Below are 15,767 nucleotides of genomic sequence, written 5' to 3' on the forward strand. Positions count from 1 at the left end.
GAAGTTGTTTTTAGTAGATTATATGTAGAAGCAATGTACTTAATAAATACAGGAAACATACACCTATATACATGCTTCATGTAATCAAGTTACAACAACATCATGCAACTTAGAATAAGTCCAATTTAGTTAGGAGTTTTTTAGTTGAATATGTCAAGGTGGTTGAATTTTCCCCTTTTCTCTCTTCTTCTCCTATATAAAGGAGAGAGCTCATTGTAAATAAGGATATTTTGTTTTATGTAAGAATAGTATGCTGAAGTGCTTGTAGCTTGGAAACTTTGTGTTTCTAGAAACAAAAAAAATCTGAATTGAATAAAGAAGCAGGTGTTCTCAAACTTTATGCTGTGAAGCTTGAAGTTGGTCTTTGTATTCTTAAGTTGCATTGATCAATTTATCTTTTATTTAGTTTATAGTTTATCTGTGAGAAGTATTTGAGCTTTCGATTTGGTTCCTTGAAGACTTTGAGTGTCCAGAAACATAACTGTTATAGTTTAATAGTGGTTGTAAATACTTGGGACCAAAGACTTTATTCTTTAATTTCAAGTATATAATTTTTCTTGGATAGTTGCTAGTATACTTTTCACCTTGTTATCTATTCACTTTTCTCATCAAAACGGATTGATCGTTGTTAAAGTTGATAAGATTTATTGTAGATTAGAATATAGATATCTTTTTAAATTTTCTTTCTCTTGAATGGTGCTCTTACTGATCTTATAATTTCTTGCATGTCGTTACAAGAATGATGAGATAATAATACTTCACAAGTATTGTATAGAATTCTAAAAAGAACAATACATTGGTTAATGTGGATTATTGTATCATAGATCTGAATATGGATAAGGGAGAGATCGATCTCCAAAATGCTTTACACTTTTGGTTTTCTGTATGTTGGATCTTGATCGATCAGATTTGATATATATACAATCTTGAGGAGACATGTCTCTTCATTAACATGTCATTCCATTATTGGTGCCTTTAGTTACATTAAAAAAGCCGTTTGTTATCGGCAAATACAAATAGTAACCGATACAGATTATAAATGATCGATATCATTATCAGTGGCAATAAGTAATGTCTAAGATGGATACTTATTAAGTGGCAGGAAAAATGATCTCCAATATTGATAGTTACAGATTTTATACTAGAACAATAATGATGATCGATAATCATGACTGTAATTTTATCTTTAATTAATCAATTTAATGATGTATGGTTTGACATTTAATTATGCATGTATGTATATCAATATACTTATTGTATATTGATATACATGCATACATGAAATCATATATCATTATATTGATATTTATCAGTCATGTTTATCTAACTGAAGCTATCATTATCAACAATTATAAAGAGACTTTGGGTCCTTATTGTCAATCAACCAAATATAATTATAACTGCTGTCTTAGGAGTTGTTCTTATGCCAACTTCTGAGCCACCGGTATTACCCTAGCAGTAGGTACCTTTTGATAAATTGCAAGCAGTTGTTTTTACCATACAATGATTCCTAAAAAAGAGGAGTTAATTTAGAGAAACCACCCATTTGTTACTATCAATTAGGTTTATGTTGTAGCCACCTACGGTAAGACAGGAGCCTCTCATATTACTGAGAGGAGAGATTTATCTCACTACACCGTTACCTAAAGTCACAATTTTGTAAGCTGTGGTCTTAGTGACTTACAAAATTTTTAGCCAACAGTCCCTTCGGGTCCCAGCGATTTGTAGGTGAGATTGGACTTGGCTCAAGATGTTCTCTTCATATCAGAGAAGAATCAAGAGTTAGATTCCGAGGACGTTTTGTTTCCCTCATATAATTCAGACAATATGTTTAAAAGTTCCATTTTAAATGCAGAGATAGGAGCTAATGAGTTTGATGATGTTGATCATCAAGCGAGGCATGTAATACAATGTTAGAGAGGTTGGCTGCAAAAGGCTTTCAAACTAGTGCCCGTGCCTATGAGAACCAAGAAGGATAAACCCTTGAAGGTAGATACAAGAAAGGGGAAGAAGGTTCATATACTAATTTTCAAGAAGACTCCATCCAACTCCTTTGCCTCAAGAAGTCACAGGGTATGGAAGGAATGTGGCTAAACAATATCCCCCTTAAGTTTTGAAACAATAGAAGGCTAAATATAAGATTAGATAATATAATTTAATTAATGTCCAACAAAAGACAAATAAGAGGGTCCATGGGACTGCCAAAACAACCAGAAGGACAACCAACAAAAGGACCCCCAAATAGTGTCCGAAAATGAAACAATAGAAGAAGCAAGACTAAACAAAACAAAGCCCTCATAGGTAGTTCCTTTTTCATAGCCTGTTAGGAGTGGAAGTAGGAAGTGGAAGAGTTAGAGGAAGATCCAATAAGGAAAATTTTGATTCTCTTCTGCATGATGGTTAATCAGATCACCACTTTGATTTGTATGATCAGCTATGAGCTTGCCACAAGTATTAGTGAGACGACATTGACATGGGGTGTTTTTCTCTCTATTTTTTAAGGCAATGAAGAAGGCCGGAATGAATAAATTGATAGAAGCATACATTTTTGAGCAAGGAGAAGTTGATAAGCTTGATGTATGGATGAGGGCTATTAAATTGGTTATAAAGATTATGATAAGGGGAAAGCCCTTATTGAAAAGAAAAGGGATGCAGTCATGCCATTGGTACATCGCGTTGAAGATTTTGTAGTCTTTGGCATGCCAACAATATCAAGGTGAAGATAAAGAAAAGGCCTATAGCATAAATAATGTCATCAACAATTCAAGGGAAAGATGGAAAGCATTAATGCCAAAGATTATGTAGATTGGGTATAGGTTGTAGATAAAGGAGGACAATTTTCTTGTCCAAGTATGTTTTTGGGTCGAAATCACTGTCATGTCTCCATTTTAAGATAAATTTCTAATAATAATTAAATAATGCAATATTATTAAATAAATAATGATAATCAAATTATATTAAAAGTAATATAAAAATAAAAAGAAATGATTTTTAAATTTATATAATCTATTATCAACAAAATAATATTCAATATAGGCAAGAGCCTACAACACAATGGTAAATTGTGAGCCTCTTATCTAAGAGGTCTCGAATTCGAGTCTACTTGCGCTTAATAAATAATAATAACAATTAATCATCACACATAATAATAATAATGAATCTTGGCTTCAACCTCTTATCGATAAAAAAAAATACTAATATTCAATATAAGATTTGCAACACATAAATAACAATAAAATTACAATGAATGAATGAACAAATAAAATAAAATACAAGAGAGAATATTGTAGAAAGTATGTTACCTTTCTAAATAGGATTTAATGATAATTGATAATAAACAAAATAAATAAGTAGATAAATACTATAATATAGAGTAATAATATAAATTAACTAAATTTATTTAAAAGTCAAGAGATATGTAACAAAGAGATGTGACTCCTTCAAATTGAGATATAAAAGGGAAGAGAGTTTATTTTAAAGAGGATGAAATTAAAGGAGAAGAGAGTAGTTAAAAAAGGATTAATGGAAGAGAAAAGGAATGAGAAGAAATTAAAAAAGTGACTTTTTCAAAGGGTTGCACTAATAAAAAGAGGCTACTCTTCAAAAGGGTTGTAATTATGCATGGTTGTTACTCTTGAAAAGTTTGTAGTTATGAATGGTTGTGACCCTTTGAAAAGGTTGTAATTATGAATGGTTGTAACTCTTTGAAAAGGTTGTTATTATGAAGTGTTGTTACTTTTCGAAAATACTATAATTATGAGGTGTGATTTTTCATAAGATTATGATTATGAAAGGTTGCAACTTTGCAAAAGGACATAATGAAAAATGAAACAAGATTTGTAAATCGCCATTGAATAAGAAAGTAAAGAAGGAGAATGGTATGAAAAGGGAAGATATAATAAGAAAACAAAGAGATAATTGCATCTCTTTGCATAGAAGAAAACAAAGAGATAATTGCATCTCTTGGCATAGATTTAACGTGAGAAGCAAGGAAACTCTAAAAGGTGGTAAAAACATCATAAACATATGTATATATAAGGTGCTATATTGTTAGTGTTATTTTCTTAATTATTTTTTACTATGTAAATAAATACATGAGATATTATAATTGCATAATATTTGATAATAAATGATGTATATTTATGTATGTATGTATATGTGTATATATATGTGTATATTTATATGTATGTGTATATATATATATATTTTCAGTTATTTATATAAAATGTACACGTGAAAATTCAAATGGATAATATGTAGAGATGATGTTATTATTATTATTAAAATATTTATTTCATGAAGATAACAAGAGAGTCTCTTATGAAGGGAAGAAAGTGATCTGATACATCTTTAGTTTCTGTATCGAAGATGGGCCAAAATCCCCATTTGGTAGACACCACCTAGATGGATATCATCTCTATAATGTTGGTATGCGAGATTGATATAATCTCCATTTGACTGAAATGCTTGGGTTTGATATAACAATATTGGTATGTGAGATTGATATAATCTCCATTTGAGCAACGTGCTTGAGATTGATGTTATCTCTATAATGCCGGTATGTGAGATTGATATAATATCCATCCGACTGACATGCTTGAGATGGATATAACAATGTTGGTATGTGAGAGTTATCTTCATTTGACTGAATTGACGATGGGCTGGAATATTTTGTTGATGTCAACAAATGCATGTGTTAAGGGCCTTAGACAGAGGTTACCTCTTCTAGGAAGAACCTTAGAGGGAGCACTCTAGAGATGACAAAGAAGTAACCAATGATGGTACTAGAATTGATGATATATTGTTAATGATTTAAAGATCCTTAGGATGGTTATTATCTCGATTTGGAGATTTCTTTAAGGTCTGGGGTTAAGATAGAGGGTAAAATAGTATATTTAGACTTGTTATTGTTTAATTCTAATATTTATTTTGCATATAATATTTGTCCCAAGCTAACACTAATAGTGGGGGCATTATAGTGTTATTAGAGCAAGATCCTTCCATTTCGTAGTGTAAAAGAGGATATAGGAAAATGATTTATATGAAAGACTAATGTGGAAATCCAATAGAGATTGGAAGAGGTTCAATCATATCCATAACAACCTAAGAATTTGGACTAAAAGATGTACATATTTTAAATCAATAGGACAAATTATCTAATTGCTTAGGACACATAATTTGAGGAAGGGTGGACTGTCATGTCCTCATTTTAAGATAGAATTTTAATAATAATTAGATAATACAATATTATTAAATAAATAATAATAATAATATCACATTAAAATTAATATAAAAATAAGAAATAATTTTTAAATATATATAATCTATTATCAACAAAATAATGTTTAGTATAAGATTTAGAATAATTAAATAACAAGAAAATTACAAATGAATAAATAAATAAAATTAAATACAAGAGAGAATATTGTAGAAAGTATGTTACCTTTCTAAATAGGATTTAATAATAAGCAAACAATAAATAAGTAGATAAATAATATAATTTAGAATAATGTAAATTAACTAAATCTAATCAGAAGTCAAGAGATATGTAATAAAGAGATGTGACTCCTTCAAATTAAGATATAAAAGGGAGGAGAGTTCATTTTAAAGAGGAGGAAAGAAGAGGAGAAGAGAGGAGTTGAAGGATTAATGGAAGAGAAAAGGAATGAGAAGAAATTAAAAAAGTAATTTTTTCAAAGGGTTGCAATGTTAAAAGGAGGCAACTCTTCATGAGGATTGTACTTATGAATGGTTGTGACTCTATGAAAATGTTGTAGTTATGAATGGTTGTGTTATGATTGGTTGTGACTCTTTGAAAATGTTGTAGTTATGAATGGTTGTGACTCTTTGAAAATGTTGTAATTATGAAGTGTTATGACTTTTCGAAAGGACTATAATTATGAAGTATTGTGACTTTTCAAAGGATTACGATTATGAAAGTGTGCGACTTCCGAAAAAGACATAGATGACAAATAAAACAAGATTTATAAATCACCATTGATTAAGAAAATAAAGGAGAATGGTATCAAAATGAGAAGATATAATAAGATAACAAAGAGATATAATTGCATACCTCTTTGCATATATTTAATGTGAGAAGCAAGGCAACTCTAAAAGTTGGTAAAAGCATTGTAAGCTACGTATATATAAGGTGTGTTATATTGTTAGTGTTATTTTCAGAATAATTTCTTACTATGTAAACAAATATTAAATGAGATATTATAATTGCATAATATATGTGATATTAATAAACGTATGTGTGTGTGTGTGTGTGTGTGTATATTCATTTATTCATATAAAATGTACACAAAAAATGTACGAGTGATAAATGTACACCTCAAAAATCATGTTTGGTTTTGGTCATTTTTTCTCCTCAAATTATTTCTGGTTTTTGTAATCTGCGAAGTTCACATGGGTTGTTATTTTAGGGTTTTTACCGTTTTTCTTTGAAAAAACAACGCTTTGTAATCTTCAATTTTGGTACTTCGCAATCCATTTTAGAGCATCTTGCTCATTTGCAAAGTTTGGGGAGTTTGCCAATTTTCTCTCAAAATGCACCAACTGTTCTAAGTGTATATTTGTTTCTAGGGAAAGACTGTTCAGTTATCCAACATTAGGTTGGATGTTTTTGTAATGATTTCTGGTCAACAGTTTTACTGATTCTGGGAGGGTTAATGGAAGAGTCAGTGGCAGGCTCTACTCTCATACTGACAAATCATTTTGATGAAGGGGACCACCTTCTCCATTTTTTCTGGCTGCACTAGGTCATTAACCTTTTGTAGATCTCATTAAGTTCTCAACAACAACAAAATGTTTTGAAGTTTTTGTGACTACGAGACATGTATTGTCTCATGCAAGATAGTTGATAGAAGGACCATTAAGGGAGGGCATTAGAATATTTTAGATATTATTAGTATCTCATTATATTTAGCTCATTCTTGAAGAACCATAGTTAATGGTCATTTAGTCTTTTATTTAGTTTTTCTCAATTGAGTCTATTTTTAGACTACATTATAATTAGCATCTATAAACTCTATTTAAGAGTTCATCGTTAATGCAATATTAATTCTATTTTTCTCCATTTATTCCAGTTTTAACAATTTCAAATTTAAGACACAAGTTTTAGTAAACATTCTTTCAAAATGAATTTATTACCTTACATTTACACATTTCATTATTATTATATAATTTTTGACCATTCTCATATGTTTGAAATCAAATTAACTATTATCATAAAGGTTTTGATGTGATTTTTAAAATCCTTTTTAGTTAGGCAACCTGCAAAAGTATCTATTGGTTAAACATTATAGGAATCATCCCTGATGATATTAAAGGCACTCATCAGAACAATGGTCACGAGCAAACCGGGTGGGACTAAGTAAGACTAAGGCCAGAACATAGTTGTTCATTACATGGTATTTGCAGCACATTTCAGTTTATAACATTTTAAAATATATATGCTTTGAGAGAAAAGCTTGGCCAAATGACTATTAAGCTTTCTGCTGTACTAGTACCAAATGTCTTATTTTAGTATTCTGTTTGTTAATAAAAAGTAAAATAACATTTCATTATAAAAAAGAATATTGAAATGGGAAAAATCCAATTTAATGCAATAAATTGAATTCCTAAAGGGGTTTCGCAAAACCAGACATTAAGATATGTTACAAGTTACAACCAGATGTATGAAGTTTATGTACAGTTAGTGGTATTGAACCCAGAATATCTGTAGCCTACCAAAGATTTTAATGGCAATAAAAATGGTGGCACAATAAAAGGTGAAAGAGTCCAGAAACTTCAGTTGAGAACAAATTCCAAACACAATTGTAACCTTAAAGAGGGACGATATTACATGAGCAACAATATACAAATTTGAAATTGAAATCCTTAGGACAGGAATATTCAAAATCCATTGACCGATGATCATCAGAGGTCTTTGAACATGAGCAGAATAAGCAGTGATATGTGCTATTCCTAAAATTAGGAATTTAGAATTGAAACCGAAATAGGAAAGTTCTCATAGCTAGGGAACTCATTAGTGTTGTATTTGATCTCAACAGATCTTCCAAAATTGACCTTTAAAGCAAGAAGACACGGGAAAACTGCTTCAAGAAAGGCCAAACTGTGGTACAGAGATTTGACTCAGACGAGAAAAAGTGCCTTGTGATCAATCCTGCACAAGGGTAATACAGTCACATGCTAATGCCATGTCCTCTCTCCATTTCAAAGCAAGATAAGATAGATTTTCCCATGGTCAGAATAAAACACATAATTGTTTGGTGGCATCCCCATAGACAAAAGCTCTCTGCTATTCCAAACAAACTGTTATAAAGAAGGCTAGCAGATGCCTCCAGGAGGCTGAAAAGGCCATGGCCTTAGTCTTTTGGAAGTGATAGGGAATGCACCTTTATTCTACAAATATATGTGAAAAAGAGTAGAAAATCCATGAAGACAATGAGAGATGGGATTTCAGAGCTTGCGTGGAGAAGAGGAAACAGAAAAGTAGATTTCTGTCCTCCCCACATTCTTAAATACTGGTAGACATTTTAAGAACTTTAAGTGGAAAAGATATGTATAAATTTTTTATTAATTATCGCTTGCATAAATGTATTGATTTCTCAAAGATATTATCCACCTGTAACCTGATTTTCTTGACTGGAATTTCATTGGTTGTTTTTGAGGCATGCTCACCAGTATGGTCTTTTATCTGACTTTTCTTTGTTTACTTCATGTTCAGACTATTATCAGTCTTTCATTGCAGAAAGTTCTCACGGAGCATCTGCACGAAGCTTATCTCACAAACCGTGTTTATTATGTGGCATCTAATTTAAGAGGGCTCTCAAATCCGGATCAAGTATGACAATCTTCTGCTTTGAATATTGAGTTGCAATTTTAATTAGATAAAATGTGCCATCTAATAATATTCCTTCCTCACTTTTTGTGTACATGTCTGAATTGTCCAATCATTCATCTTTTTAGCATACATTTGTATCTGAAGAGGTTTCTTACTTGGCAGCGAATTACAGAAGATGTTGCAAAGTTCTGTTCATCAATAAGTGAGCTATATTCGTACACCTTTAAGCCTGTGTTAGATGTCATACTTTTCAGCCGTTCGTTAGCAAAGACAATTGGGTATTTGCCTTCTCAGAGATCCAGCATGACATTTCAAGCAAGTTTAGGAGCATATATGAACAGACTCAGTACTAAATGTATCAACTGCCTTTATATGTCAGATACAAAGGACAGTTTGTACTCTATGGATACTTCCTTTTATCTTCAAGCATTTTGCGTACCATTAGCCCTCCGTTAGCACTTCTCACAGCACAAGAAGCGGCTTTATCTGGAAATTTTAGAAATGCACATCAAAGGTTCTATCACACAGCCATACTTATTTTCTTCTAATATAAATTTGGACATCTGTATATTCTTCAATTATCAAGTTCAACATAACTCCATTTTTTCCCCTTTTTCTGTTTGCTTTGCAAGAAATCTAATATGTATTTTATATAAGAATGTTTCTTAATATTTTTTTGTATGGTAAGATTTCTTTATGATCATCTGACAGTTTTTTACAGCCAAGACTAAAAAACAATAATGTTATACTAGGTTTATAATTCAACTTTTTTGGTCAATATTTGGTAGAGCATAGTGAACCTTGTTGCTATCAGATAGAGAACCCTTTGAAGCTGTGTTCATTAGATTATTAAAATAATATCTTATACTTTCTATAATAGTCAACTACTTGTCTGTAGTCCGTCTTTCAGTCTAGATAGGAATGTTTCCTATCCCGTCTCTTTTTTCTTTAGTCCAGATAGGAATGTTTCCTATCCTGTCTCTAGTTTTGTTTCTAATTCCGTCTTCAGTCTACGTTGTTTCTTTTAGAAACAACGTCCTTGTAATTCTTTATAAGGAACACATTTGTTCCTCTGTTAATCAATCAATCATCCGGAAATCCGTTAATCTGCCAACTCTTCTTGAATCTTGTAACATGGTATCAGAGCTATTACTTAAATTTTTTCAAAAAAATTTTATAATTTCTTCGTGAAATTATTTGTTTAAATTTTTTCAAAATTATTTTTGTTGAATTTCTCTAAAACCCGCTTAGGGTTTTCGGCTTAGAGAAATTCCCGAACTCGAGTCTGCCTGTGTTTGTTCAGCACACTCTAGCCCCATTCGTCCATGCACATTGATCCTTGAAGAAAAATCTGCCATTTTTTAATCAAGAAATCTGAAGTTTTTTCAAGCCTTTTTCAGCCAGGGCCGTTTTTTTTCAAAACCCTAATTTTTGGGGTCGAAAAAATATTTTGTTTGCAGATTCTTGGTGGGTTTTTCGAGAGCTCAGCTGGGTTGTCGTCCGTTTTTTTTGGGTGCCTCGATTTTCGAGCCAGCGGATCCAGAAAACAACAGTAGATTCCTTCTGGATTTTTCGAGCTCTCTTCTGGGTCATTCTCTGATTCTTCTGGGTCTTTCGTATTTTTGCCTCGAAGAACGTGCCTTCACAAATTTTCACAGATTTTCATTGAAAAACGTGCCATGGCATCTCTGACAAATATTTTGCTCGAGCATAATTCCAAATTCAATGGTCGCAATTATGGAACCTGGAAGCAGCGCATCATCGCAATCTTCGAATATCGAAACACCGATCAACTTGTTCTGGGTGTTACGCAGCGTCCGACTTCTCCGGGTTCTGATCAAGGCGAAGCTGCATTTTTCGCCTTCTGAATTTGTTTCTGAGATTTTGGGTTTGTTGATTTTCTCCTCAAAAATCATTTCAAGTTGTCTGTAATATGCAAGGTTGTGTGAGATTCTGGGTTTGTTGATTTTCTCCTCAAAAATCATTTCAATTTGTCTGTAATACGCAAGGTTGTGTGAGATTCTGGGTTTGTTGATTTTTTCCTCAAAAATCATTTCAAGTTGTCTGTAATACGCAAGGTTGCGTGAGATTCTGGGTTTTACCGTTTTTTCCACAAAAACAAAGTTTTGTAATTGCAACTTATATTGAGTCATAGCACTCTTCTGGCAAAGCTTCTTGGTTTCAGCATTCTGTAGATCTAGGGAGGGTCTCGCTTATCCCAGAATGTTCCGACATCCGTACGTTGACCATTAAGGGAGGGTATTAAGATAATATCTTATACTTTCTATAATAGTCAACTACTTGTCTGTAGTCCGTCTTTCAGTCTAGATAGGAATGTTTCCTATCCCGTCTTTTTTTTCTTTAGTCCAGATAGGAATGTTTCCTATCCTGTCTCTAGTTTTGTTTCTAATTCCGTCTTCAGTCTACGTTGTTTCTTTTAGAAAAGAAACAACGTCCTTGTTATTCTTTATAAGGAACACATTTGTTCCTCTGTTAATCAATCAATCATCCGGAAATCCGTTAATCTGCTAACTCTTCTTGAATCTTGTAACATAGATCATTGTCTGTTTGATTAAGAGACATTGTGGACTGTGTACAATTGCACTTATACCAAGCTGCCTGTAGAAGTGGGACATCCTACTATTATACTTGCACTTAATATGGTATGGGTGTTATTGCAGACAGTCAGCAAAGCTGTAGTTGTGTTGCCATGAGTAACTCAGTAGTAAATGGAATTACCAAACTCCCCTTTAGTGAAAAGCAATTCTTCTTCATTTGAGTCCAAGTAAGGAACAATAGGGCCTTCCAATCAACTCTCAAGGGCTATCTGGTTGGGCTGGAATGGGATAGGGTAGAGTGTAAAATGGCAGGGATTCTCAAATGTGATGATCAAGCATCTTCCATTCATCATAATAAAAAACAATACTTTTTGTAGCATTCCGTTTCAGATTTGACACTTCATAAGTGTGACTTCCACTGTCGCCAACTTCACCCCATAACTTTTTCTCTGTACAACCCTTCATTTCCACCACAAGATACTCCACCCGTACGACCAATACGATAACTCCAGCCGTATGGAACTGTAATGTCCCCTTTTTAGCATTCATAGCATGACATTGTCGTTAGCCTATTTCCCCACAGTCTCGTACGCTAACCAGGACATTAAAGGGGCTTAGAGGCCATTTGGCATAGATAGTTTCAGTTGCAGGTCTTTCTGAGGGGTTTTGAGGCAACTTTGGGCATACTTACTATTTATAGTAAGTCATCTTGGACATGGTCGGACATCCAGTGGCAGCGGTATGTCGATGGTAATTGTTTAAAATCGACAAAAAGACTTGTTTATCATTGATAAGATTTGTTATGCATTAATAAAGCTATTTTATAAAGTTAAATTTAAATATTTAACTTTATTAATGCATAGACTATAGTTTGTGGGAAATATTTAAATTAAAAGAGTCCCCTTTATTTTATAACACATTGGAGACATAAGTTACATAAAGGGAGTTATGTTTTATCCCACATTGAGAAAACGAAGGATTGAGCTCTTGTGAGAACACTATAAAAGAAATGGAAGAGCTTCTTTTTAGTATGCTTAGATGAAGATTAATGTTATGTTGCTGGAATTTGTTTATCGGGCTTGGAGGACGGAATCCCTCTTTGCTAGCATTCTCTTCGCTGTTGAAAGACACAGTCAGGAGGATTAACGGTGTTTCCAAACATATTGGGTTTCATATAGTGTTTTGCTACAGTACGGATGAATAGTGTTTTGCTACAGTGCGGATGAATAGTGAATTTGCTATAGTGCGTGAACAGTATTTGCAACAAGTTTATTGTTTATTCTTGCTGATTTGAGGGTTTGGAAGGCTGCCAACTACATTTGCAAAAATACTACAGCAACTAATTCCAGGTTTCTTCTGTCAAATTTTAATACTTTTGCATTGTAGTTGTTGAATACGAGACTGATATTTGTCGCAGCATGTTAAACAATTGTATGAGCACATTTACATGGCAAAAATCAATATTTAATTAGCAAATAAGAAGTTTCAGATTTTCCTATATATTGTAGTATGTGTGCCAAGTGTTTGACAAAAATGCTATGTTGAGTTATTAAGAAAATTAATTGATATCATAAAGTAGCTTGCAAGTTTCTTTATTTGGGAAAAAATAGGGGAGGATATTACAGGAACTACAACCGCAAGGTCAACTTCTACCCATGTGGCACCACCCCACAAGTACGACTCACACTGTATGTCACTTGGCACGTAGCATTGGGTAGTCAAGCTCGACACTCGGCATCAAGCTCGACACTCGGCACTGGGTAGTTGGAAGTTTGGCACTGGATAGTTAGAACTTGACACTCTACACTCGACACTTGTTACTGAGACTGGCACTTGAGACTCGGCATTGGCAATCGACACTTGGCGCTAGCACTTGACACTCGGCAATGGCACTAGCACTCGACACTTGGCCCTAGAACTAGCTAGCACTTGACATTTGATACTCAACATTTGCCACTTGACATTCGACACTCAACACTTGTCACTCGACACTCAACTCTTGGCACATGGCAGTCGACGACCAGCACAAGGTACTCTATTCTTGGCACTTATCACTCAATACTCAACACTTGGGACTTGGCACTTGACATCGATGCTTGACATTCAGTACTTGACACTTGGTGTTGGGCACTTGACACTTGATTCTCGGTACTTGGCCTTGGAGCTTGGTGCTTTTCAACACACTCAGATGTGATAGACTTCCCACTATGGTAGTTTGATCTTTTTCAGAGTAGTAACACAAAATAGTATAGCCAATAATATTACATGAATAAATGAGCTGTTGCAACCGAAGTAAATGTCTTCAAATAATATTTTTGGTTTTATCAATTTGACAATGAAATATAGAGTGAAATATCAGAAACAATATCTCCAATGGTAGACTAGGGTGGCTGCTAACCATCAAATTTGCGATCATAGTATAGGAAGGATCTTGCACCTTTGAAACTACAACAATACAGAATTCCAATTGGAATTGGCAATTATAAAGAATACATTAAAGTCACCATGGGACTATAATGCCAAACTCAGCCTTATAAAGAGCTCTAGGAAGTTTTCTGCAGGGCTACAAAATAGCCAACACGTTCTGTTTATTATTTTATTTCCCCCTCGTGCCCCCTTTCTAATTAATTAAAGATCCTTTATCATATTATTTAAATTATTGGGACCTCTTAATTAATTAATTAATTTAATTAAGTTGCTTTACTAAAAATTTGGGGACATTACACTTTTGTTCAGTCCTCCTTTTGTCTCTATAACAATGGAATATAACCTGCTTTAGGAGATCATCTTTTTGACCCTGAAGAAGAAAGTTTACAACTATTCCTTGAATGCATTGTCCGGTGCTAATTTTCTACATCCAATTTTTACCCCAATATTTAATTGATAAACACTTTGTCAAGCAAATTATTTGCAACCTCTCATGAAGAGTTTTCTTTCTGTAATTGTTTGATCACTTGTCTAATGGTTTTTGGAAGGCATTTACATTATAAAAACATTTCATTCATTCATTTGGCTTAACAACTTGCATCAGCATGAACTTTCAACATATTTAGAACTGAACTAACAAATGAAAGTTTGACAATAAGGTGATCACGATTATAGAGATATAAATAATTTTTTCTGTCATTAATCAATAGGTAATTTTTTTAAAAAATGGACTAGGAAGATCCCACACATTGGTTTTGGTCTTGAATATTTCCAAACTGCTTGTAGAATCCAACGTGACAGCACTGGAGCTCCAATTGATCATTATAACCTTGTGACCTCTTCCTAATGGTTGCCATCACATGCCATTCAAGTGAGATGCGAGATGGTGATTATAAGAGTCATTTGAGCTCATGTCCCCACTTTAGTTGTTGCAACTGGTTGTGTGAAAGGCTAGCAACGAACAAGAAATCTCCAATGCCAATGTTGCACTTAAAAACTCAGTCAATAAATGTTATGCCAGTAATATGGAAGTTACATGACCCTTGTAGAAGTAAGCTTGCACATTGATCCTCAGCAGTACTTACACCCCAAAACACCAATTTTTCCTAAAATGACGCCTAACTTTATTCTTTGGCAATCACTTTGAATGATGTTTGAAAATAAACAATACAAAAACATTTACTTTGTAATGTCCCCATTTTTGGCGAGTCTATGCAGTTGATGGAGTTAGCACATCGTAGCGACCCTCGTGAGCTGATAGGATGTTTTGGGGGTCCCAGTTGTGAACTTACTATTTTTAGTAAGTCTATTTTTGGTAGTTGCTATTTTTGGCAGTGCAGTGGGTGGCTTTGGCAGCTGGTCGTTGCCTGCAATAAATAAGGTTATTAATTGCATGAGCTCTAATTTATTTAATAATTGTTAAGTTGTATTATTATAATGATATTTATATTATTATAATAATGACATTAAGAGATATTTCTAAAAAGTACGCTGGGAAGTTTCAAGTGTTGAGTTCTTTTGGGAAACTTCCACAGTTTCTGAAGTGGAGTTTTTTAGGAAACTTTGGCCAACGGAGGATTATAAATGAGAGCTCATTTCATTGGGAAATATAGGCTTGAATATATATTCGCTTTGTTGCCTTTGTGGCTTTTCCCAAGTTTTGAATTGAGAGCCCTTGCTGAAGTATAAGGGTTTCTGAGTTTCCGAAGATTGTTTGAAGTCAGTGCTGATGTATAGTGATTTCATTGGTTAAATCTCCTATCTGTGATATTTGTGTCTGGGAGATTGGCATTATCATTTTGAGAATTCTGAATTTGGTGTTTGCAAATTATGCTGAGGTCTATAATTTACATTGCTATCCTACTGTAAATTTGTGGCTACGGAGATTGATATACTGAAGGAAGTTAACTGAATTCTTGTTACAGACTTAG

The 15,767-nt window shown here is 33.3% G+C and overlaps 1 protein-coding gene across 4 annotated transcripts in view; it reads left to right on the top strand.

Annotated features, from left to right (window-relative positions):
* The window catches only part of LOC149575617 (uncharacterized), a 268,148-nt gene that overhangs the window by 101,943 nt on the left and 150,438 nt on the right, over window positions 1-15,767 (top strand). For all 4 annotated transcript variants that reach the window (XM_089815382.1, XM_089815380.1, XM_089815381.1 and 1 more), the window contains 3 exons: window positions 8,735-8,851; window positions 9,014-9,129; window positions 9,231-9,365. In XM_089815382.1, coding sequence (XP_089671508.1) covers window positions 8,735-8,851; window positions 9,014-9,129; window positions 9,231-9,365 — 368 coding nt within the window. The remainder of the gene's footprint in view (window positions 1-8,734; window positions 8,852-9,013; window positions 9,130-9,230; window positions 9,366-15,767) is intronic.

This window comes from Cupressus sempervirens, chromosome 2 (assembly GCF_028749045.1).
Source record: "Cupressus sempervirens isolate cs-2001-9-10 chromosome 2, ASM2874904v1, whole genome shotgun sequence".
Classification (NCBI taxonomy): Eukaryota; Viridiplantae; Streptophyta; class Pinopsida; order Cupressales; family Cupressaceae; genus Cupressus; species Cupressus sempervirens.